Source organism: Pleurodeles waltl, chromosome 6 (assembly GCF_031143425.1).
Source record: "Pleurodeles waltl isolate 20211129_DDA chromosome 6, aPleWal1.hap1.20221129, whole genome shotgun sequence".
NCBI lineage: Eukaryota > Metazoa > Chordata > Amphibia > Caudata > Salamandridae > Pleurodeles > Pleurodeles waltl.
The window spans coordinates 944,535,035-944,559,257 of record NC_090445.1 but is presented as its reverse complement, the minus strand read 5'-3'; the positions used below and the strand labels follow the sequence as shown (position 1 = coordinate 944,559,257).

Sequence of the window (24,223 nt, the reverse complement as noted above, 5' to 3'; positions counted from 1 at the left end):
CCAGAAAACAACGTAAACTCCATAACTTTGGTGCTAGATGTGTCTGGCGCCAAAGTATAAATATGGAGTGTGGTTTGTGCTGAATTAGCGTAAAAAAAATGACGCTTAAATATGTATGCCTTTGTGTCTACAAAGCTTAAAAGAAATCCTAAACAAGGAAAAGTCTAGCTACAAAAAAGGAAAATAAAAACAAAGGATCTTAAAAAAGGGACCAAAATAACTATGCTTATAAGATATCTATGGAAGCGCATTGGACAGGGCCCCTGAAATTAAATCTGCCATGGCTAATTCTAGACTTCCAATGAGCAGGAATGTTCAACCTGTATCTTTGGCTAGACTCTCTCTTGTTTCTGCTGTAAGTCCTCAGGCTGGAGTTGCGATCGAGGAGTCCACAGATGTCTCATCCTTCATCCCTGTCCTGATACCTGTGACAACCAATCTTAATCCACCTGCGGATCCCTTTCTTGTAAAGTCTACATGTGCTGTAAACCACATGGTGGATAGAAATAATAAGGGTTACGATTTTAGACTTTGTGGCTCTCTTTGACCATGATGTGATTTTGAATCACTTTCTGTTATTATTGGTTTGTAGACATTGATAGCTTAAAGATGTTTCAAAGTAGCAATGTATCCCCTGTAAAATTATTGTACTCTTTAAAGGGGAGCAAAACAAGGGTTTGTTTCATTGTAAGATAGCTACAAGCTTGCAGAGTTGTAATTTACGCCTGTCTACAGGGATTGATGTTCTACCTGATTTTGGGGTGGGTAAAGATCTTTTCCATCCACCTGTTAACTTAAATTATCCTCCATCTCAGCACCACCAGGCTTCCAATAGGCTATCTGACCCCAATTTCAAGTCCCTGTAGAACTCAGAAAAGGGTGAAGTGAGAAAAATAGTTAAGTATGGTTCTCTGGGTTGAATTTTGGATCTTTGTCAAAGGAAGACGATGGTCCTATTTGGAGCTGGCTGGCTGGCACCCTAAATGCTGCCTATACAGCGGGTCCATTGTTTAAGCCACGTAGTTAACACTTTTTAGCACTGGCTTCCTGGAATGCAGCAGGCCTATGAATATTCCTGAGAAATATTACTTTCTAAGTAGTCTTAAGGCAGATGGAATTTGCATCCAGGAATCCGGACGTTCCTCCCACTTTGTTTTTGAGGGCTGTTATGTTTTATGCGGTAATCCTATCCCTTCAAGGAAAGGGTTTGTGAAAGGAGAGATAGCCACTTTGTTAAACAACAAACTTAAATGAACCTATAGTAGCTTTTTGGATCCTCAAATCTTTTTCAAGCTATACAATTCTCCCCGGTTGAGGGTAGGCAGAGCTGTATGTTAATGGTAAATGTGTATATGCCTCCAGACTCTCTTTATAATATCCTTTTAACTAACCTTTTATCATTCATATGTGAGGCCTCGTTCTTAAAGTAAGACCTCTACATTTTGTTAGTGGGAGATTTAAATTGTAAAGTTTCGAATTATACCCTTAATCTAATTGCAGATGTAGACAAGGAAGAGGCTTTTCCATATCCCACCAGACCTTTTCCCCCTCAATATGAAACAGATAAGAGAGGCCGCCTGCTCCTCAGTCTGCTAAGGAAGAAGGCCTCATTTTAAATTATAGATTTGCTTTTGATTCTCCAGCCCAATTTACCCATAAATCCCCCACAGTGTTTTTCATAGGTGATTACCTTAGCACATCATATTCCACCTGTAATCTCATTTTGGATCTGAAAGTTATTGATACTCAGTTTAGGGACCATAGAAGCCTAGTATTATTTTTGGACTGTGCTATGTCCTCGGAAGGTTCATTGAGTTTTGATATCAGTAAGTCCCGGTATGACAAAAATACAGGGAGGTCGCATTCGTCATCATCTAGGATATGCAATATGAAAGAGCTATTGGAAAGTGCAATCAGTGTAATAGGCCTTTGGAAGAAAGACAAACATGAAAACTTTAGCAAATTTATGAAGCTGGTCTCTTCTGCTGGCTCTCGAAGCAAGGTTATGTCAATGTCAGATGTTATTTTCACTGAATAAAGAAATAAACAAACTTGTTAGATCCCAATTTGTCTCCTTCATGAATGAAACAGCAAGGATACTATCTTTGCTCAAAAGGAGAAGACTCCATTTAAAAACTGCCCTAAAAAAGAAAATGTGACCTTCTATTGTTTGAATCAAGGGAGTCCGCCTTCAGAAAAAACATGCAAATATTCCGGAAACCTATTGCAGATGTATTATCATTTAACTATTAGTGAGGAAGTTTGGGGCCGTTTGATTAAGGGTTTATATAAGGAGAAACCTATAGTTAGATTTCATATGAAAGATATTCCTAGTGATTTCAAGATGACACTTGCAAGCTTTGTTCCCCCTTCCTTGAGCGAGATTGAGCCGCAATCATGGCGATGCGGTCCTCAGGAGCAATGGGTCTGAAAGGTGTCACAATCTTAGTCTTGAAAAGGTAAATACGATTTTGGGCACCGATTCTCTATACAGTCATTAATTACTGTTTTCATAATGCATATATTCTGCCTTCATGGACTGAAAGAATCATTGCCCCCCTGTTTAAGAAACAGGATCAAAATTTCCCCCTTAATTATTGATAAATCACTCTTTCAGATGCTGTGGGTAAAGTGTTTGCCAGATGCATCTTGTAGAACTTAAACTCTTGAGTTGAGGATAACATGATCTTTCTGCTAGAGCAATACAGTTTTAGGAAAAAACATTGTGCCTTGGACAACATCTCAGCTTTACAAGCTGCAAATATGTGTCTATCAGGAAACGTCCAGTTTACCCTGCATTCATAATTTTTTTCCATAGCTTTTGATAGCTTTTGGTATGGTCGATTGTCCTACTTTGTGGAAAAAATTGTCCAAGCTCGGTATGCCTAGCATTCTATTGCGTTTATTAATTGCCCTTCATTCCTCTACTTGGTGCCAGATTTTGTTAGACAGGGGTAGGGTATTTTCGACTGCCATCTCTACAAAAATGCTTCTTGAAACAAGGGTGTTTTCTTGCACCATTGCTTTTTTCCTTTTTACATTAATAATCTTCGTAGTTTGTTAGTTGAAAGTAAGGGTTTGCCACCTAGTATAGTATGACACTCAGTGAGTTGTTTGTTATATGCAGAAGACATTGTGATCCTTGACTTAACCCCTCATGGTTTAGCTCGATGCCTAAGCACTTTGCAAGAGTATGCTGATGCACACTTTTTAAAAATTAACTTTTCCAAAAATAAGGTGTTATGTTTTTGCAGAAAAAGAGTGGGCACCTGTCCTAATTATTCATGGCACCTAGGTGAACAGAAACTGGAAGTAGTTAATTCCACCACCTTCTAAGGCAAAGTGATGAGTAGTACACCAAATGACGCATAGCATATTCAGAATAATGTTTGTAAAGCTCAGACACAGGCTAGGGCTCCTTTTTATATGGTTATGGGATGGCTGCATTTTCCTATCTATTGAGTTACTATTCTGCCCACTCTCCATAATGCTGTGGCACTCATAGCCATTGCAAACCGGGGCTTTATGGACAAGACTGAAGGTCAGATCTTAAGGAAACTATTATCACTTACTACTCTAGCACCAACGGCTGCCCTAATATTGGAACTCGTTCTAAGGAGATCCTTTGTTCAAGGGCTGGCAGAAGTGGTACGAAGGGGCCATTGCCTCGTGAACAGTCTTCACAATTCTTTCTGACACCTTTTGTTTGCAGAGATTTTTTTGAAAGCAAGAGAAATACACTGTTATTCTTTAGGAATTTTGAGTATGCATTAGAGCAATTTGACCTTGATTTAAGTACTGTTTCATTCATGTCATAGGCACACCTTGGGCTATTTCTTAAACAGGCTACTTCTAAGATACGTTTTCATTTCTATTTGGACTCTTATAAGTCAAAGGCAAATTCTGTTAAAGCAGTTAATTATTTTATTATGAATAAACCACAACATTTTGAGGCTAGAATCTTGGCCCACAGGGTTCGATACCTCTGGACATTAATTCATTTAAACATTGTTCCATTAAATGACATTACATCTAAATGCTATGGTACACCAAGCACATATGACTTTTATAAACATGGATTTCTGGATTTGAAACGTCCTATTTATATGTCCTGCCTTGTTAATGTATCGTCGTAAATGGCTGAGGCCTCTTTTTCAAAGATTCTCAGTATGTACGACTGCGGAGGACTTTTTATATTGTTCAATCCACGTAATGAAATGATTTGTATCCATGTTTTTAACTATTTCAAATGTTTCCTGCCTTTGTATTGGTCAACTTTTATGTAGTTTTTAGGGTGTTTTTAAGAGTTTAGGGTATTGTATTTTTTCTCGTGTGTGTTTTTCTTTTCATGCGGACCTTTAAATGAGAACATATAGAAATTAAAGGTGAACATGCTGAGAAGTGGAGCTCTTGTCAGAGAGAGGTAAAATATTTTAGCAATATCATCTTTTCCAAAGGAATTAGACCTAAAAAGAATCATGTGAGGCTAAAAAGAAGGGGCCTTAATCTGTTTAAGAAGCAATTGGTATAATTTGGGTATCTGGTAGAACGTGGTTTAAGACGTTTGCAGTTAAAACCAAATATTTTTCACTTCCATCAAGGAAAATTGTCAAGTGTAAATGAAGGGAAGATCACAAAGTCTTGTTTGACTTGAAAATGCATATATTCTGTAGAGCTGTAAAGTTACAAAACACAGTTGGCAAGGAATGGGTGATGTCTTTGTTTTCTTATATCCTGAAACCCACTGCAATTAGCTGTTCTATGACTGAACATGATGTATTGGCATGCATTTGGCCTGTAGAGCATTACAGAACATTTACATATTGCACAAGATTTGTGCTTTTGACTCTGGTAGTTTGAGACCCGCTGTTGGTGCTGCCAGATGAAATTTCTGTTTCTACATACTTCTTTTGTGAAATAAAAGAGTTCATCATGCATTTGAGGAAGGGCTTATCTCATCATTTACAGTATTTGGTGATGAGGATAATAAGGTACAGGTGGTCATTCCGACTCTGGCGGGCGGCGGTTGCCGCCCGCCAGGCGGGAACCGCCATTTGGCCGCTACGCGGTCAGAAGACCGCTGCCGGCATTCTGACCTTCCCGCTGGGCCGGCGGGCGCTAACTATGTTAGCGCCCGCCGGCCCAGCGGGAAGGAGGGCTGCAACACAGAAGCCGGCTCCGAATGGAGCCGGCGGTGTTGCGGCCGTGCGACGGGTGCAGTTGCACCCGTCGCGCTTTTCACTGTCTGCTAGGCAGACAGTGAAAAGCCATCCGGGGCCCTGTTAGGGGGCCCCTGCACTGCCCATGCTAATGGCATGGGCAGTGCAGGGGCCCCCAGGGGCCCCAAGACACCCGTTCCCGCCAGCCTCTTCCTGGCGGTGACAACCGGCAGAAACAGGCTGGCGGGAAGGGGGTCAGAATCCCCATGGCAGCGCTGCTTGCAGCGCTGCCATGGCGGATTAGCCCAGACGGGGCAAAATCGGCGGGAAACCGCCGGCCCCGGTTTTCTGACTGCGGCTTTACCGCCGCGGTCAGAATGGGCTAGGAAGCACCGCCAGCCTGTTGGCGGTGCTTCCGTCATTCGTGGCCCTGTCTGGAATCATTTTATAACATCTGTTCCCAGACTGACTGACCTTCTTAGCATTGTGTACGCATGTTGCTGTTGCATCAAATTAACCCTACAGATCCACTTCATTACTGTGAAATCTGTCGTTATTATTAAGTATCCCTAAATTTGCAATACACAAAAATTTGAATTATTGTTTTACATCATTCTACCTTCGTACTGTTCTGCTGTTACATGATGTTCACAGATTATCTACTTCTGTCATGTGCATGCATGTAATCTATTTACTACCTATGTTTACAAATATCTTCTCCTTGTACTTAAATGAATAATTTGCTTAGCACTTGTGCAACTTGTATGATAAATATATACCATGTCTATTGCTTAGTATAGTTGTTTCCTACATAGGGCTAGACTGTATATGTATCATCATTGCTCCCAAATTACATTTGGTGCTCGCAGAAAATTCTTTAAAGTTGAACATCCAATATTGTGGAAAAGATGAGGGAGGAAGGTATTAAAGTCTATGCATGTTACTATTCATCATACTGGACCACGGAGGCATGGCCGCACTCATCCTCTTTGACCTCTCCACTGCATTTGACACCGTCTCCCACTCCACCCTCTGCAACAGATTACACAACGCCGTCATCCAAGATAAAACACTGGATTGGATCAGGTCCTTCCACACCGGAAGAACACAGCATGTCATACTACCACCGTTCACGTCAGTACCGAAAGACACATGCTGCGGTGTGCCCCAAGGATCTTCACTCAGCCCGATGCTTTTCAACATCTACATGGCCCCACTTGCCAAGATCATCAAGCAACACGGACTAAACATAGGGGCATATTTATACTCCGTTTGCGCCGGAATTGCGTCATTTTTTTGACGCAATTTCGACGCAAAACTAACTCCATATTTATACTTTGGCGTTAGACGCGTCTAGCGCCAAAGTCCATGGAGTTAGCATCATTTTTTAGCGTGGACACCTACTTTGCGTTAATTATATGCAAAGTAGGCGTTCCCGTCTAAAAAATCGGCTCCGAGGCATGTGCGTCGGATTTATACTCCCGGGCAAAATTCACGCCCGGGAGTGGGCGGGTCAAAAAAAATGACGTCCGGCCGCTTTTGCGCCGTTTTTTAGCGCCTGCAAAAGGCAGGCGTTAAGGGACCTGTGGGCTCTGAAGGTGCCCTCCCATGCCCCCAGGGACACCCCCTGTCACCCTTGCCCACCCCAGGAGGACACCCAAGGCTGGAGGGACCCATCCCAGGGACATAAAGGTAAGTTCAGGTAAGTTTTATTTTTTATTTTTTTTTGTGGCATAGGGGGGCCTGATTTGTGCCCCCCTACATGCCACTATGCCCAATGACCATGCCCAGGGGACATAAGTCCCCTGGGCATGGCCATTGGGCAAGGGGGCATGACTCCTGTCTTTGCTAAGACAGGAGTAATTTCTATGGGGGTTGGGAGTGAAAAAAAATGGCGCAAATCGGGTTGAGGCGAAAAAATTGCCTCAACCTGACTTGCCCCATTTCTTGACGCCCAAGCCCCATATCCCCTTCGCCAGCGCTGCCTGGTGTACGTCGTTTTTTTTAACGCACACCAGACGGCGCCGGCGGCTAACGCCGGCTAACGTCATTGAATAAATACGGCGCCCGCATGGCGCTTCAGAATGGCGTTAGCCGGCGCTAATTTTTTTGACGCAAAACTGCGTTAGCGCAGTTTTGCGTCAAAAAGTATAAATATGGGCCATAGTCTCCTACGGCGAGGACACCCAAATGATCCTCTCCCTGTCCGAGGACTCTGCAAGGGCCAAGGGAAATTTCCACAATGGGATGAGAGCAGTCGCTGCCTGGAGAAAGGCCAGATGCCTCATACTCAACAAGGACAAGACAGAGATCCTCATAATTGGCTCCCCCTTCTGCCTGGAACGATTCCTGATGGCCCATCGCCCTGGGAAACACCTTCATGGACCACACATGGAACCTAGTAATCATCCTGCACTCCTCTCTATCCATGACCCGCCAAGTCAACGCCATCTCTTCATCATGCTTTCACACCCTCCGGCTCCTGCAGAAGACTTTCAAATGAATTCCCTTCAACACGAGGAAGACCGTCACCCATCCACTTGTCACCAGCAAACTGGACTACAGCAACGCACTCTATGCCGACATCACCAAGAAACTTAAATCAAGACTACAAAGATTCCAGAACGCAGCTGCCAGACTCATCCTGGACATCCCCTGACACTGCTGCATCTCCACCCATATCACAGAACTACACTGGCTCCCAGTCAACAAGCTCATCACATACAAACTCCTGATCCACACCTACAAGGTACTGCACAACATAGGACCGGCATACCTCAACCACCGCCTTGCCTTCTACGTACCCAACAGACATCTCCGCTCCTCCCAGCTCACCCTTGCAACCGTCCCCAAGATCCAGAAAAGCACAGCAGGATGAAGATCCTTCTCCTACCTGGCAGCCAGGACATGGAACACGCTACCTCTCAAGTTCAGGCAGATCGCATCATTGAAGCAGTTCAGGAAGGACCTCAAGACCTGGCTCTTCAACTGAGCAGCACACCCACAAATAGCACCTTTAGACCCTATGGGTGATTAGCGGTGCTCTACAAATCTTTGATTGATGATTGATTGATTGACTGATTGATTGACTATCCAAAGCATCTGTGATTGTGCTAGTTAGTAGATCTCAAAGCTCTCAATTATGGCAACATAATTGAATAATTATAATTATTATACTTACACCCTGCCAAAGATTAATTGAAATATTTCCTTTTTTATAAAGTTGCGATAGTCTCCACTCTTGACTTAAGGACTTTATACAGTCAAATTGGCCCTGATTCAGAGTCCAAATGTCTCATGGCTTTTATTAAACCCTTCAGGCTCTTTCAATTAAAGAGAATGCTACTTGGGCTTGCTTTAGCAGTGTCAGTGTTCCAGAGGTTCATTTTTCACTTGTTTTTGGATAATCTGGTCAAGTGTTTTCAAGATGATATTTTTGTTTTTGTGAAGGATATAAGCATCAGTAATAACATGGGCCAGGAAGTAGATTCAAGAATTACAAGGAAGGGGGAAGGGTGGGGAAACTTTCCTGTTTCAATCTGAGATGATTTCTTGGGCAATTCTATCTTTGATAGCAGAACTCTTCATAAAGAGTCACTTGTGAATACCTTTAAGAAAACACTTGCCCTGGACTCCAAAGATAAATACCTTTCAATGAGCTGTGTGAACATAACCCTAAATTTGTGAAGAGCTTTGTCGGGGTCAAAGAACCCGGAGGATACTGCTACATAAAGGTCAAGAATTTGAATGGGGTAAAAAAGGATAGACTGATTTTAATTGGTTAAAGATCCAACTGTACCTGCCCCAATTTTAAAACATTTTTCTGTGGGGAAGCAATGTTTCATCACCATAGATGCCAATATAGATGCCAATTCTTATGGTTTTTGTGCTGTTCTATCTGAAAGGGCAGGATGCTATGAATAGGTGGTTGCTTTTGCCTCTCATACACTGAGTGATTCAGAAAGAAAGGAAGCTGTTACAGGTAAGATTTGTTACAATGTATACCAGCTACTAGTGACTACCACCATTATATGTTGAGTAATAGGTTTATGATCAAAAGTGATCATAAACAATTGGTAAACATTTTGGGGGTTATTCTAACTTTGGAGGAGGTGTTAATCCGTCCCAAAAGTGACGGAAAAGTGACGGATTTACCACCAGCCGTATTACGAGTCCATTATATCCTATGGAACTCGTAATACGGCTGGTGGTATATCCGTCACTTTACCGTCACTTTTGGGACGGATTAACACTCCTCCAAAGTTAGAATAACCCCCTTTGTCTCTCTGTGGGTGGCTCAATTCCACAGCTCACATTGCATGTTTGTGTTCTCATCCCCAAGAGTACTGGTATCAAGTTGTGTGAGTTCCATGCTTAATCATCCTCTGATCTCTGATTGCTTACCATATCATCCCTGTCCCATGCAGTTATAATGTACGATTCATGGCCATGTAGCTGATGTAGTGACAACTGTGCATGATGTCATACTAATGTGGAGAATTGCATTCCTGAAGACAATAGTTACAAACAGTGACAAATGATCAATGCTTCAATAGTTTATGAAGCAGTTCATCAGAAAAGGGTGGTCTACTAGCAGAGCGTCAAGGGTAATTTCTGTCCATTTTTCACAGGACTTGAGGACAGTTGAGGTGCACCACTGGATGGTTACATTAATCAATCCTGAGAAATAGCCACCAAGGTCACGTGGGCATGTCTGCCCTTAATATTTTTGGTGTCCTGAAATGAACACTGAGGCTTACTGATGGGTTAGGTCTTGTAACATATGTACCTTTAGTGACAAACACTTCAAACGATTACACTAGCCATGCATCCTATCCTAAAGCCCCAAGATTGCATGCCAAACATTAGCTTGTCATATTTTAGATACTTTCAGATCCTAATCCTTGCCATGTGCATTATGGTCTAGTTTTAGTGCACTATAAGTCACAAATTTCCTGAGGTTAAGTTTGAGAAATGAATAGTAGTTCTGAATTTCCTTATTGAAGTGTTCAGCAAAGAAGGTTTCCTAAAATAAAATTGCTATCACTGACAATAGAGTCCAAGTCATGCCAAGGACAATTCTTGCATTTTTATTTGAACCTGATATCTTGCACATTACTATGCTCTGTAGGCACCCCAGTGTAAAGGCCAAGTAGAACAATTCAGTCATTCTTTAAATGATAGTGTTTAAGTGAAAGCACTGGTAGGAGCCATTGTTTTTGGTTGTAAGGGAGCAAGTATGCCCGACTGAATCACATCCCACAGCGTAACAGGTGTTAGTACTTTCTATCTTCTAACCTTTGACTGTGTATTCCTGAAGGTTAAGGAAGTGTTCAAGTGTCAAGTCATCACATGATACTAGAAACAATATTGGTATGTCCAACATAACCAGGGAAGACTGGTTTAGAATGCATTGCCCTTGTAAAATGGACTGTGCTTGGAAGGGACGCACGAGTGATGAAACTAAATATAGGGAATTTGAAAACCCAACGTGGAAACTGTTGAAATGTGAGGAGAGTTGTTAAATGTAGAAATTGGACATAGAGAGTGATAAAGCAGATGATGGGGACAATAATGATTGCTTTCACCTATACAATGTGTCAATTAAGGTGCTGCTCTGTGACAATGTTATTGGTAACAGGATAAGTGATGAGTAACTTGAGTTAGAAAACGATTCTCTGAAAAAGGTACAAGATACTATGATCCAGGAGAATGATATGAGTGACTCAGAGAATGGGCTTTAGGGTAAACCTTCCCTTGCCCAGAGGGTTAAACGTTCATTGACGACTAGGAGACCAATTTGAAAAGACTCACAAGATTGTTTTTCTCCATCCCTTTCTATAACCATAGTGCCTATTTTCTTCCCTAGTGTATATTCAACCTATTCTAAATTGCATGCTATTTAATTGTTTTGATATTTAGTTTTTCAGAAGGTATGGTATGTGTCCAAGGTAGCATATATCCATGTATTGCTGCGCTGACCTCTTAGAATGGCTAATTGAAGAACTGATAGAATGTTGACAGTTGTGATCTGACAGCAGAGTTGTGACGTTGTTGCTGCCCGATGTTCTGCTGTTCCTAAGTACTTCTTTCATTAAATAAAATAATTCACAGTGCCCCCAGAAGACTTTCTCTCTTTCTTAACAATACACATCGGATGAAAAGCATTGTGAAAGAATCAGCAGCCAAGGAAATGAATGTGGCCACTTGTCGAAGGTTGAATGGTATGCGCTTTTGGTTTGTAGGACCACACCACACTCTGTGTAATGAAAAACGACTTTGAGCTACTCAGAGGGAGGAGAACTCTAACCATTTTTGCCCTGCATGTCTTCATGACGAAATGGGGAAGGGAGTAGTGAATAGCAAATGTTTAAAGAGGTGCAATAACGGGTTATTCAATACTAGGTAAGGAATAAGAGCTACCCAAACACGGGGAGAGGAGTCGGTTAGAATACTTTTGATGGTTGTGGCATTATGGCTGTTCATTGGGTGTGGTTAACAAAATCCTGTAAACAAGGAAATGGTATGTTAAGGTGGTAGTGGTATGGTTTCGTTGAAGAGCATTGGAAAAATAAGTGTGGAATTTTGATCAAGATTCTAAGAGGATTTCTAATGGTAGTGTTAGTAAATAATGGTTGTGAGGTTTTCAATAGATGTGAAAAGAAACCTACAACTAAAATGATACTTGGTGATCCAATGAGTTATTTGTTGAATGGCCATCTTTGTTTGAGTGTGGTTTGGAGAATATTAACGTGAGTGGCCCAAGCCTCTAGAGTGAGTATATGCTGGAAACATGCATGCCTGAACCACACGGTCGGAACAACGGAAGCATTGTTAGCACTAATGACTTTACCACGAATGCCTTAACAATGATTTTTGATTCCTGGTAAAGGCATGCGTGGAATGGCATGCATGGTTCCAGCATGCTACCCCCCTGACCCACCCACCCCTAAAACTACTGCGAGCCCCCACCCCGCCCCTAAAACTACCTCAACCCCCACACCGCCCTTAAAACCTAAACTACCTCAACCCCCACCCCGCCTCTAAAGCTCCTGCGACCCCCCACCTGCCCCTAAAACCTAAAATTACCCTGACCCCCCACCCCACCCGACCCCTAAAACCTAAAGTACCCCAACCCCTACCTCTAAAACTACTGCAACCCCCCCACCCTGTCCCTAAAACCTAAAACTACCCCAAACCCCACCACCGCCCCTAAAAACTTAAATTAGACCGACTCCCCCACCCCTGCCGCTAAAACTACTGCAACCCACCACCCCCCAACACCTAAAACTACCCCGATCCCCCATGCCCACCCCTAAAAACTAAAATTACCCTGATCCCCCACACCCGCCCCTAGAACTAAAGCGACCCCCCACCGTGCCCCTAAAACCTAAAACTACCCCGACCCCCCACCCTGCCCCTAAAACTACCCCGACTGCCGCCCCTAAAACTTAAACTACCTCAAGCCCCAACCCCACCCCAAAAACCTAAAATTACCCTGACCTCCATCCCGACCCTAAAAACTAAAATTACCCCACCCCTAAAACTACCCCTCAACTCTACCCCAGCCCCAATTACCTGACCTCGTCCTCTCCGATCCAGAGTCTGTTTTCCTCTGCCTTAACCACGCATGTTCGTTGTTCCGGACATGCGTGGTTAAGGCAGAGGAAAACAGGGTTGTTGTTCAGGAAAGCATTGTTCGGCTTTCGTGTACAACGACCCTCGTTGTTCCTTTTTTGTTCTTCAGGCTGCTTCCCCTCTAGAGATGGAAGAGGTTACATTCCCAGATGAATTATTTTTAGAATGGTGCACCACTGTATTTTCGGAGTTGAAGATGGAGAATGAATGTGATGTGTTGTGCGGCTGTATCATGTGCATGTGTGTGTGTGTGTGAGAGAGAGTTTGTGTTGAAAATGGAGAAGGTGTGCAGCATGTTGGCCTTGGGATGCGGAATGAAGTAGGGTCAATATAGTGATTTCTTTGTGTACTTGTTGATGTGAGGATATTAAGAAAAGTAGTTTGCAGCAGCTTGTTGATAGTCAAATTTCAGGCTAAGTTTGTAGTATTGTGTCTTGGGATATGTAATTGAAGCCAATAATGCTTGAAGATTTTGCTCTCCTCCTTTGGTGTTTCAACTTAAACATATTTTACTCATTCTCTTAGGCATCAGCTCCAAAAGCAATAGCTCTCCCTCATACTGGGGTCACCAGGTAACCATTACCCCAGTGGTTGCTTGCTCCTCTCTTGTTGCCTAATCAGTTTCCATCCAAGTGCTTTACAAAAGGATTCTCCTGACTTATACACATTAGTCCATAAACACCTTATGGCCTCTTTCCTTATCTAGCCCCATCAATCACACCTTAACCGTGGTCCACTGCCTTTTTGCAGTTTATTAGCAGAATGCTTTGATGACCCCTTACCTGGAACCCAATGCCTGCACAATGCAATATCTAATAGTGTACTCAGGAATAATTCTAACTCTGTGCACCTATTCTTCACTTCTTTCATCTTGTGCCAGGCATGTCATGCTATATGCCAGATGTGATGTACTCTCACATCGAAAACACACTCTATAGCTTATTTTCTCTTTATCTCGTATTCTTGTTATGTTTGTTTTATTTTCCTTTTCTGTCCTGGTATCTATTTCTCTCCTTCCTTTAACTGTGACTACTTCCTGGTGTGTCTCTTCCTTCTTTATGTCACTTCTTTCATGCATCTTATAGATTCATCCTAAAGTTTAGCAATTGAAATCAGATGTGGTTAGAGTCCTGCTCAGAAATGTTTCTTGTATTTCCTCAGTACATTTCTCCATAAGCAGTTTAGTTGATCTGTCATTTCCCCAGTTACATAGTGAATCTAATTCCTTTAATGTCATAGTAAATGTATCTACCACTTCATTCACTCTTTGTGGTCTTGTATAAAATGTGTTCTTATTATGATCAGATTCACTTCTTTTGTACACTGTTGATGGTACAGACTCTTTGCTGCTTCATCAGCTATTCCCCTAAACTCATGTCCTGCAGTATCTCTACCCTCTCCATCAAAATCAAATGTGTGAATCGGTATTAAGTTTATCCTCTTTTCACTTTGTTTTCTCTCCTTTTTTTCTTATTTCTTTCCCTACATGTTTTCCTTCCTTCATTCTCTTTCTTTCCTTCTTTTTTAATTTCTTTCTGGATGCTTACAGCCAATGCGAGGCTGATTTACTTTTTTTAGGACTGTATTAGCTAAGACCTTTTGATTTTATTACAATTATGTGTATAACATAGGGGCAGATTTAAGAGCCCCTAGTGCCTCCTTGTGCCACATTAACATAATTTTCTTACGCTAATGTGGCCCAATGAGGTCAAAATTGCAGCACCAAATTTACAAAGTGGCCCAATGCATGCAGTGTGCCACTTTGTAATGCCTTGCACCGCATTATGCCTGCACCAGGCATAATGTATGCAAGGGGGCGTGTTCCCCGTTGGGGGGGGGACAAAAAAATGGTGCAAAGAAATCTAAGAGATTTCTTTGCCTCATTTTTTCAGCACTTTTAATGCTCAGAGGCACACCATTATTCATAATGGGCCTCAATAGGCTTTGCAGGATTAGCGTCAACATGTTACAAACTAGCGTCAAAAATGTTGAAGCTAGTTCCCTCACTACCACCATGGTGCACCGTATCTTAGATACAGCGCACACATGATGGCTTTAGGGGGCCGCTAAGGGGTGCAAGAAAAGTGGTGTTGCACTGAGTGCAGTGTCACTTTTCTTAAATCTGGCCCATAGTTTTTTATAGGGCCAGACCTCGTCCATTAGTCTGTGGTCGGTGTCATTCACAGTTTTCTTCCACCCACTCGATCCAATCGCCTGCCTTTGCTGTTATGAATTCCTTTTGCAATGTTTGTTTTTCGGACAGCTTCTTTTTTACAACATACCAGATTGTGTCCATTTGAAACTGTGTGAAACTGTATTAAGTTTATCCTCTTTTCACTGTTTTCTTTCTCTCCTTTTTTTCCCTATTTCTTTCCCTAAATTGGTTCTTTCCTTCGTTCTTTTTCTTGCTTTCTTTCTTGATGCTTGCAGCCAATGCCAGACTGATTTACTTTTTTAAGGTCTGTATTAGTCAATACCTTTTGACTTTATTAAAATTATGTGTATAACAAAGGGGCAGATTTAAGAGCCCCTAGTACCTCCTTGTGCCACATTAGCGTCATTTTACTTACGCTAATGTGGCCCAATGAGGCCAAAATTGCTGTGCCAAATTTACAAAGTGGTGGAATGCATGCATTGCACCACTTTGTAACCTCTTGCATGCATTATGCCTGCACCAGACATAGGGGGTCATTCTGACCCCGGCGGGCGGCGGGAGCCGCCCGCCTGGAGGGAACCGCCAGAATACCGCTGCGTGGTAAAAAGACCGCCGCGGGTATTCTGGGTTTCCCACTGGGCTGGCGGGCGACCGCCAAAAGGCCGCCCGCCAGCCCAGTGGGAAACACCCCTCCATGAGGATGCCGGCTCCGAATGGAGCCGGCGGAGTGGAGGATGTGCGACGGGTGCAGTAGCACCCGTCGCAAATTTCTGTGTCTGCTGAGCAGACACTGAAATTCAAAGTAGGGCCCTCTTACGGGGGCCCCTGCAGTGCCCATGCCGTTGGCATGGGCACTGCAGGGGCCCCCAGGGGCCCCACGACACCCCTCACCGCCATCCTGTTCCTGGCGGGCGGAACCGCCAGGAACAGGATGGCGGTGAGGGGGTCGGAATCCCCATGGCGGATTCCAATGGGCAGCGGAAAGTTGGCGGTACACCACCGACTTTCCGTTTCTGGCCGCGGCTGTACCGCCGCGGTCAGAATGCCCGGCGGAGCACCGCCAGCCTGTTGGCGGTGCTACCGCCGACCCCGGCCCCGGCGGTCCTTGACCGCCGGGGTCAGAATGACCCCCATAATGTATGCAAGGAAGGGGGGCGAAAAAAGTTGCAAAGAAATCCGAAAGATTTCTTTGCATCAATTTTTTGGGCCATTTTTAACATGCCGCAAGCCTCGTCTGGTGCCTTTACATTGTTCTGAGTGTGAGCACTCTTTCGTGGAGGGTCAACCATTGAACTGTCATTGAAATAAAATGATGCACTATGACATCGCACTAAAAGTATGTTTTATTAAATGACCCCAAACGTTCGAATAAAGGATGACTTCTGCTAACTATCATGCTGTTGATCCCTCTGGCAAAGTCTTAATTAAAGCTACGGTCTCAGAAAACTAAGATTGCACGTAATTATACAAATTGCTAGTGCCGTAGGACTTCAAAGTGCTGACAAACTACAGATTGTTCGCACATCTTTAGGAACAGACAGTGACCGCTGCAGACTTTCATTCAAACAGCCCTCTATGAGTACAACATCTCTTTATTTACAGTGTCTCAGTAGTTACCAATACAAATGGTAATTAAATGTCCTTACTAACCTTTGATTAGGTGTGTAACAGAAGTGTTGCGAGGTTTGTTTTGAACATCTGACAGTAAACATCTAACAATACAACCACATATATTGCACAGGGTTTGTCACAATGTGCAGTCAGCCATGACATCGGATATGCTATGAATTGCAATTACATTTTATTAAAATAAAATTATGAACATCATTATTTGCGAAATCTACACCGTTTGAAACGTACTGTTATCTACCATGACAGTAAAACATATTTTGAAACCCAAACTACCACAGTTCCGATAGAATTAAGACTTTGTTTGGACGTTGCTCTTTGACTTCTGGATGGTGCCTTGTCAGAGGTACCTGGTCATTCTTGCACATGTAGTGAGAACAATGGCATCCGCTCTCTCACACTACTGGACTGCAGAAGTACTTTAGCAGGGGGTGCAAGAAAGACCATTTTTAGTGACACTGCAGCATAGCAATATTTTATCAGCTTTTACAGAAGCACATTACAAGCGATAAAAGACAGTAGTCAGTGACAACTATGGTGTAAATAGCATGAGTCATTGTGTGACCCACCAGTTTTCAAATTTTATTTAGTTTTCAGTTTTTGAATACAATATGTACAATAATTCGTGTTAATTACTTTGCAAAGCATGGAAATCTGCAATCCCTGTATCAAAATATGTGACTTTTTTATTGTAAACTAAGTGATATCCTTAATCATTTGTTATACGAAAATGTTTTGACTACTTTATGGTAATGGTTTATGAAAGTTGAGTTATGACAACACAATCACTGCTGCCACAGTCAACAAAAAGTGTGAAAACCAAAGTACTTGGCAGACACAATCTCTCACTAAATAATTGAATCAAATGATAGTTTTCCACTTTAAACAATGCATTCTGAAAATCCACCAATTGGCTGACATTAATTACAATATAATTAATTTACTGCTGAAGATCAGTGACTAGAGAAGGAATCTCATTGTAGGTCACATTAAATGCTTCACCAGCGTTAGGTTTAATAGTGTTGTACATAAGATATATGCCTGCAACAAATCCCAAGCTGCGAATCGGTGTGTCTGTTACCACAATACAGATATTCCAATATTCGACATTTAATGTACATTTTATGCAGTAGGCAAATCTCCTTATTGAGGAGGAACAACAAGCCGAAACAAAAATGTTTTTGCATAGGGTTTGATGGCACACCTATGTATACTGTTTACTGTATATGAAAAGGGTATTCCTTGACATAACAGAGTTCTGTGACCTTATAAAAGTACCTCAACGTTTACCTGATTCCTCTGTTAGGTAATGCACTCCTTACTTGCTTTCAATATATTTATAGTATGAGATAGAGAGTACTATGAGTACACAGAGAGTACACTATGGCCCTCATTCTGACCTTGGCGGGCGGCGGAGGCCGCCCGCCAAAGTCCCGCCGTCAGGTTACCGTTCCGCGGTCGAAAGACCGCGGCGGTAATTCTGACTTTCCCGCTGGGCTGGCGGGCGGTCTCCTTCAGACCGCCAGCCAGCCCAGCGGGAAAGAGGCTTCCACGATGAAGCCGGCTCGGAATCGAGCCGGCGGAGTGGAAGCTGTGCGACGGGTGCAGTTGCACCCGTCGCGTATTTCACTGTCTGCGCAGCAGACAGTGAAATACATGTAGGGGCCCTCTTACGGGGGCCCCTGCAATGCCCATGCCAGTGGCATGGGCACTGCAGGGGCCCCCAGGGGCCCCGCGACCCCCCCTACCGCCATCCGGATCTCGGCGGTCCGACCGCCGGGATCTGGATGGCGGTAGGGGGGGTCAGAATCCCCGCGGCGGTGCAGCAAGCTGCGCCGCCGCGGAGGATTCAATGGGGCCGCGGTACACTGGCGGGACCCCGCCAGTGGTGCCGGTCCGACCGCGGCTTTACCGCCGCGGTCGGAATCCCCATTGGAGCACGGCCGGCTTGTCGGCGGTGCTCCCGCGGTCCTCCGCCCTGGCGGTCAAAGACCGCCAGGGTCAGAATGAGGGCCTATGTAGCTAAAATCAATGAAAGTACAGTAGGACATGCAATGTATTAATGCTGCTTCAGAAGTTTCCAACTTTGTGTTATGTGATATCTCTCTTATGGTTTAGAGCATCAGAAAGCATGACAGATATGGATGACAAGTGAGAGTGTGTGAAAGATATAGGGCGTCATTACAAGGCTGGCTGTCTTTGTACCTGCAGCCTTGCGACGGCAGTTCGACCGCCGCAGACATGGTGGACCGACCACTGCATTATGACCGTGGCAGAGCCACCACGGTCCAACCGCTGACACCGCCAGGCTGCAACCAGCCTGCATCCTCGCTGTCCCAGTGGTTGTAATCCCCCAGGGCAGCACTGCAAGCAGGCAGCGCTGCAAGCAGGCAGCGCTGCCCTGGGGATTACGAGTCCCCATCCAGCAGCCTTTCCCTGGCAATAAACACAGCATGGAAAGGCTGGCAGAATGGGGGTGGCGCTGCCCATGGACTTGGCATGGGACCCCATGCACAGCTCCATCGCGCATTTCGCTGCCCAAATTACTGGCAGTGAAATGCGTGACGGGTGCTGTCTCACCCGACGCACCACAACATGGCCGCCGGCTCAATTAGGAGTTATGTGATACACGCTGTTTTCGCCTGCTGGCCCAGCGGAACACTCCTAATATGGCGGGCAAAAGACCTCCACTACTGGTGGTCTTTTGCCTCCAGCGGCTTCGGCAGTCCTGTTAAGGGACCGCCAAAGTCGTAATGAAGCCCATAGTGTGAGAGATCAAGAGTGACAAAAAATGTTTAGGGAGGCCAGTTGCATCACTAATTATTGTGGGGGTGATAGAGCTTGTGTCCCTTTTAAAACAACACCATAGCTGGCTGATATTAAAGAAAACCCAGATCTGCTATAGTGTACGTTTTGCATTTCACTTTAGAGTGCACATTTTAACACCCTGGTGGCCATTACGTTTTCCTTGAGAGAACCCATGGTGGACAGACAGAGACACACAGACACACACACCCTTTCTTTTTCTCTCTCTCTCTGATGGAGACACCTGCTTAGTTATAGTTAAGTCAAAATTTACTCATTTTATGTTCATTTTAACGTAGAAATTATGGACAGTGCTCTAGAAAGCTAAAAGGAGGACAAAATGTCCATGATTTCTCAAGTATGTTCCTAACCACTTTAGTGAAACATTCTGACATGCAGACAGAGCACATACTTAACATCAGTAGTTACCTGTCGGTTTACTCCCTAGTGATCAACTACAGCTTTACTACAAAGTCTGAATGACCAACTAGATTAGAGTGCTACACATTCTGAATAAATGACAAAAGTGTTGCACATGTGAACACCATCTTGATGGAATCAAAGTTGTGAAGCTGAAGGCATTCCCTGGATCCTGCAGTAAAGGAACGAATGAGGAGTGTAGATTTGTCATAGTAATATTGGTTAGTGCTGTAAAAAGCTAAAATGAGGTCAGTGTTTTTATGAGTATCTTCCATAATCATTTCAATAAAAATTCTGACATGCACAGTGAGATATGTACTTCCAACAACAGCAGCAGTCTTGCAGTTGGCTCTCTGGTAATCAATTGCAGCATCTTCACAGAGTTGTAATGAACAACTAGAGCTCAAACATTTTATATTGAAGACAAAAGTGAAGCACTCTTGAGTGCCATTTTGTTGTAATAGTAGCTTTTTAATTTGAAGCCTTTACTGAAGAACAGGTTGAAGTAAATGAGCATTGAGATGTAATACCAGCATAAAACTAGATGTTGGGTACACAGGAGAAGGAAGGTGTGGGTTTTTGGTGACTTAGGGCATATTGTATTCTTAAAGGGGCAAAAAGTAGTTAAAAAGAGAGACGTCTGCAGAAGTACAGCATTCCCTTTCCATGTGTATTTACTCAGCCTACCACCTTCTCAGGTGTTTAGCAGCTCCCAGATTCTAGTACAGTAGCAGTTTGGTAGAAATTTGGTATAGGAGGGTGGTGTTTGGGTGCAGAGCTGAGTTAAGCAATGCCCTGGCCCACCCCCTTTTTTTTGCAATGCCAGGGATCAAGCTATCAGAGGGGGCCACACTGGGCATTGTGGTGAAGCTGTGGTTCCATGGAATTGCAAGCAAAAATAAATTATTTTAAAATTGACCACTGATGTTTACATACAAAAAAAACTTCTGAAATTCACCAGTTATAGTTTACTGAGCTAACAATAAGTTGTGCCTCCACAATGCAAGGCCTATGACCGCACATATTACATCACTAATGACATGTTAAATGTAATTATTGATGACATCACTGACGATTATCTTGCTTGTTTTAAGAAAAGTACTTCAAAGTAATACTACAGACACTAATAGGGTTTAGTGAACGTTTCAGTATTTCCCATTGTGGGCTCCCACTAGGCATCGCTATTGCTCCCTTTCCCATTCCTTTAGGGCTCTTCCATGTCTGGACTATCTCAAGAGGACAACGGGGTGTGAGACAGCACATATACTAATATATTCCCAGTCACCATGCTCTATCAACCCACAGGTCAGTTTGAGTGATCTCATGCTAAAAGAGTTCATGATTATAACATCATGCTTCTAATGGTCATCTGATGTTTTACAATTCAAGCTACAGCCCCAATCTTTTTCCTTCCATGTTACCTTCTGACTAGCTAGTCATTGTTGTGTTATTTAACTAGGTCAATGGTGACTTGGGATTATGGGGGTCATTCTGACCCCGGCGGGCGGCGGGAGCCGCCCGCCTGGAGGGAACCGCCAGAATACCGCTGCGCGGTCAAAAGACCGCCGCGGGTATTCTGGGTTTCCCACTGGGCTGGCGGGTGACCTCCAAAAGGCCGCCCGCCAGCCCAGTGGGAAACACCCCTCCATGAGGATGCCGGCTCCGAATGGAGCCGGCGGAGTGGAGGATGTGCGACGGGTGCAGTAGCACCCGTCGCGAATTTCAGTGTCTGCTAAGCAGACACTGAAATTCAGGGTGGGGCCCTCTTATGGGGGCCCCTGCAGTGCCCATGCCATTGGCATGGGCACTGCAGGGGCCCCCAGGGGCCCCACGACACCCCATACCGCCATCCTGTTCCTGGCGGCCGAGCCGCCAGGAACAGGATGGCGGTATGGGGGTCAGAATCCCCAGGGCGGCGCAGCAAGCTGCGCCGCCATGGAGGATTCTACAGGGCAGCGGAAAACCGGCAGGAGACCGCCGGTTTTCCCTTTCTGGCTGCGGCTGAACCGCTGTGGTCAGAATACCCTGGGAGCACCGCCAGCCTGTTGGCGGTGCTCCCGCCGACCCCGGGGGTCGGAATCAGGCCCTATATGTCTAATAATAGAGATTGACTAGTTGTGTGGATGGACAGTCATCCTTTACCATATCTTTGAGAAGTTTTCAACATTTTTGAATGCCACCGTATGTTATAAATTTGATCTTGCCAGTGTAACTCAGTACATGGTATTGGGTGAATAATTAAATAACTTGCCTGCCTTCATTATGCCAGAGAAAATATTTGACTTTCAGACTGCTGTTTTGTAACATATTCCGAATACATTGCCAGCAGAAAGTTCTTAATTTGTGCAGGTGGTTGCATGGTTACAAGTGCTGGACAATGGCACAATTCTGGGAAATGGTAACCTATTTTTCAGCATTTCTTTTTGAGCCAGTGCAAGAGAGATAAAGGCAGAAAAGGGAGAAAGGAGGAGGAAGAGAAAAATGGAAACAGCAGTGGTGTATTAAAACTTGAGGGTGCTCCCCTGCAAAGTACATGGAGTGGCCCCCTCTGGACTCATTCAGGAGCTCTCATGCCAGGTTACTATACTGAGGGCCACCCCCAACACTGTGGGGTTGTGGGGGCCTTTGTTATGTCCCTGGGAAACAGTGTCAAAGCTGTCAATGAAAGAAAGGAGGGATGGGAAAGAAACTGCAAGAGTGACATAAAAAGTAAAGGAGCTTGTAGGGTTTTATAAGGATGCCGGAGGGGAATCAAGACAAGGCAGCCTTGGTATTTGGAAAGCGAGCATTTAGCTCACCTTTGACCCTGCTGTGTTCGTGCCCGCCACGCATCATAACCGTACTTGCTCCTACTTCCCTGATTCAGGATTGCTGTGGACGCCAATAGCTTGTTGTGCTTGAACATGTCGGTCTTCTTTGTCTCGCTGTGGTTGCTCACACCATTTTGTTAATCTTTAAAGCCACATTCTGGTTAGAATCCTGGGAATTTGGGATGCCACTCCCAGTTTTGTTGCTGGTGCTCTGAAACTGCTGTTGGTAACGTTGCATTACAGCTGCATTATCACCAGTGAGAAGCTGCCCTGTCCTCGCCGGACCTGCTGATCTAGTGTGCCCTTCGTTGGCCTACTACTACTATGTCCGGTTACCCTGGGGAGTTGGTGCTTGGGGCTATACTAAGGTAAGGACTGAGGTGGAGGCTGGGTTAATAAGGCCCATTCGTTATTCCTAGCTCTCCTAAGCTTGGTGGGTTTTTACAAATTGCTACGACAATTTGGCTACAACAGTAACAGCAGAGACTTCGGAAGGCTCCATATCTTTGTAGGTGGAGGAGTTTACAGTGGGGGAAGTGGCAGCGGCAGCGCAGAAGCAGAGGTAAGCCAATGAGTACTATGTTACTTTGTTTGTTCTGGATTCTTTTTTGGACTGTGTTTCTTACTTGGTTCCCTTATAAGCCGTGGTGTCCATGTTCTTCAATTACCATTCTGAAGTGCTCATTCCTAGCTCACCTAAGTTTGGTGGGCCTTTACAAATAAGGGGGTCATTTTGACCTCAGCGGTCTTTTGTCAAGACCGCCGAGGGACCGCCGTGCTGAAGACCGCCAGTGGTGGCGGTTTTCCGCACGGCGTATTATGACTGTTGGCAGCTCTCCGTCCTTTTTCGGTCGGAGAGCTGCCAACAGCCATACTGGCGGTGAAGTGGAGGTTGCTCCACCTCCACCGCCACGTCAACAGAACACCGCCCCCCGAATAACGTCCTGTGATTCGGCGTGGCGGTGTTCTGTTGACGGTGTGGTGTCGGCGGAGCAGCCCCCATGGATCCCGTCCCCTCCCGGAGGATCAACGGACCAGGTAAGTCGATCGTCCGTTAGGGGAGTAGGGTGGGGGGGTGTTGTGTGTTGTGTGCGTGCATGGGGGTGTGCATGTGTGTATGTAGAGGGGGTGTGTGAGTGCGTGTATGCTTGCGGGGGGGTTGTTTGTTTGGGAATGAGTGCATGTATGTCTGTAGGTATGTCTGTATGGATGTGCGCATGTATGTTTGAATGTGGGTGTGTGTGGCTGACTGTGTGTGTGGATGTTGGCATGTATGGTGTGTGTGCGTGTATGTGTGTTGGTGGTGCCTGCGTGCGTGTCGTGTGTGAATGAGTGATGTGATGTTGGGGGTCGGGGTGGGGAGGGGGGTCCTGCCACCTTTGGGGGGTGGCAGGGGTGGTGGGGGGTGTAGGGGAGGGAGTCAGGGTTGGGTGGGGGGTGGTCTGAGACCCCTATCAGTGCCAGGGAAGGAATTCCCTGGCACTGATAGTGCTTACCGCCATGGATTTCATGGCGGTTACAAACCGCATGAAATCCATGGCGGTCAGCCGGGTCCAAATACCGCCGGCGGTATAGTAACGACCGCCGGACTGGAGACCCAGGTCTCC

The 24,223-nt window shown here is 44.7% G+C and overlaps 1 protein-coding gene and 1 long non-coding RNA gene across 3 annotated transcripts in view; both read right to left on the bottom strand.

Annotated features, from left to right (window-relative positions):
- The window catches only part of LOC138300419 (vertebrate ancient opsin-like), a 566,835-nt gene that overhangs the window by 41,302 nt on the left and 501,310 nt on the right, over positions 1-24,223 (bottom strand). The window contains exon 6 of one of the 2 annotated variants that reach the window (XM_069239765.1): positions 16,732-17,000. The exons of the other annotated variant lie outside the window; for it this stretch is intronic. Within the exon in view, the coding sequence (XP_069095866.1) occupies positions 16,977-17,000 (24 nt within the window). The 3' untranslated portion in view covers positions 16,732-16,976. Of the gene's footprint in view, positions 1-16,731; positions 17,001-24,223 lie in introns of those variants that run through there. 2 annotated transcript variants of the gene reach the window in all.
- Positions 17,115-21,555, bottom strand: LOC138300420 (uncharacterized). The gene is made up of 2 exons (XR_011204934.1): positions 18,596-21,555; positions 17,115-17,962 (listed from the first exon to the last, which is right to left on the bottom strand). It is a non-coding gene; the product is annotated as an uncharacterized lncRNA (long non-coding RNA).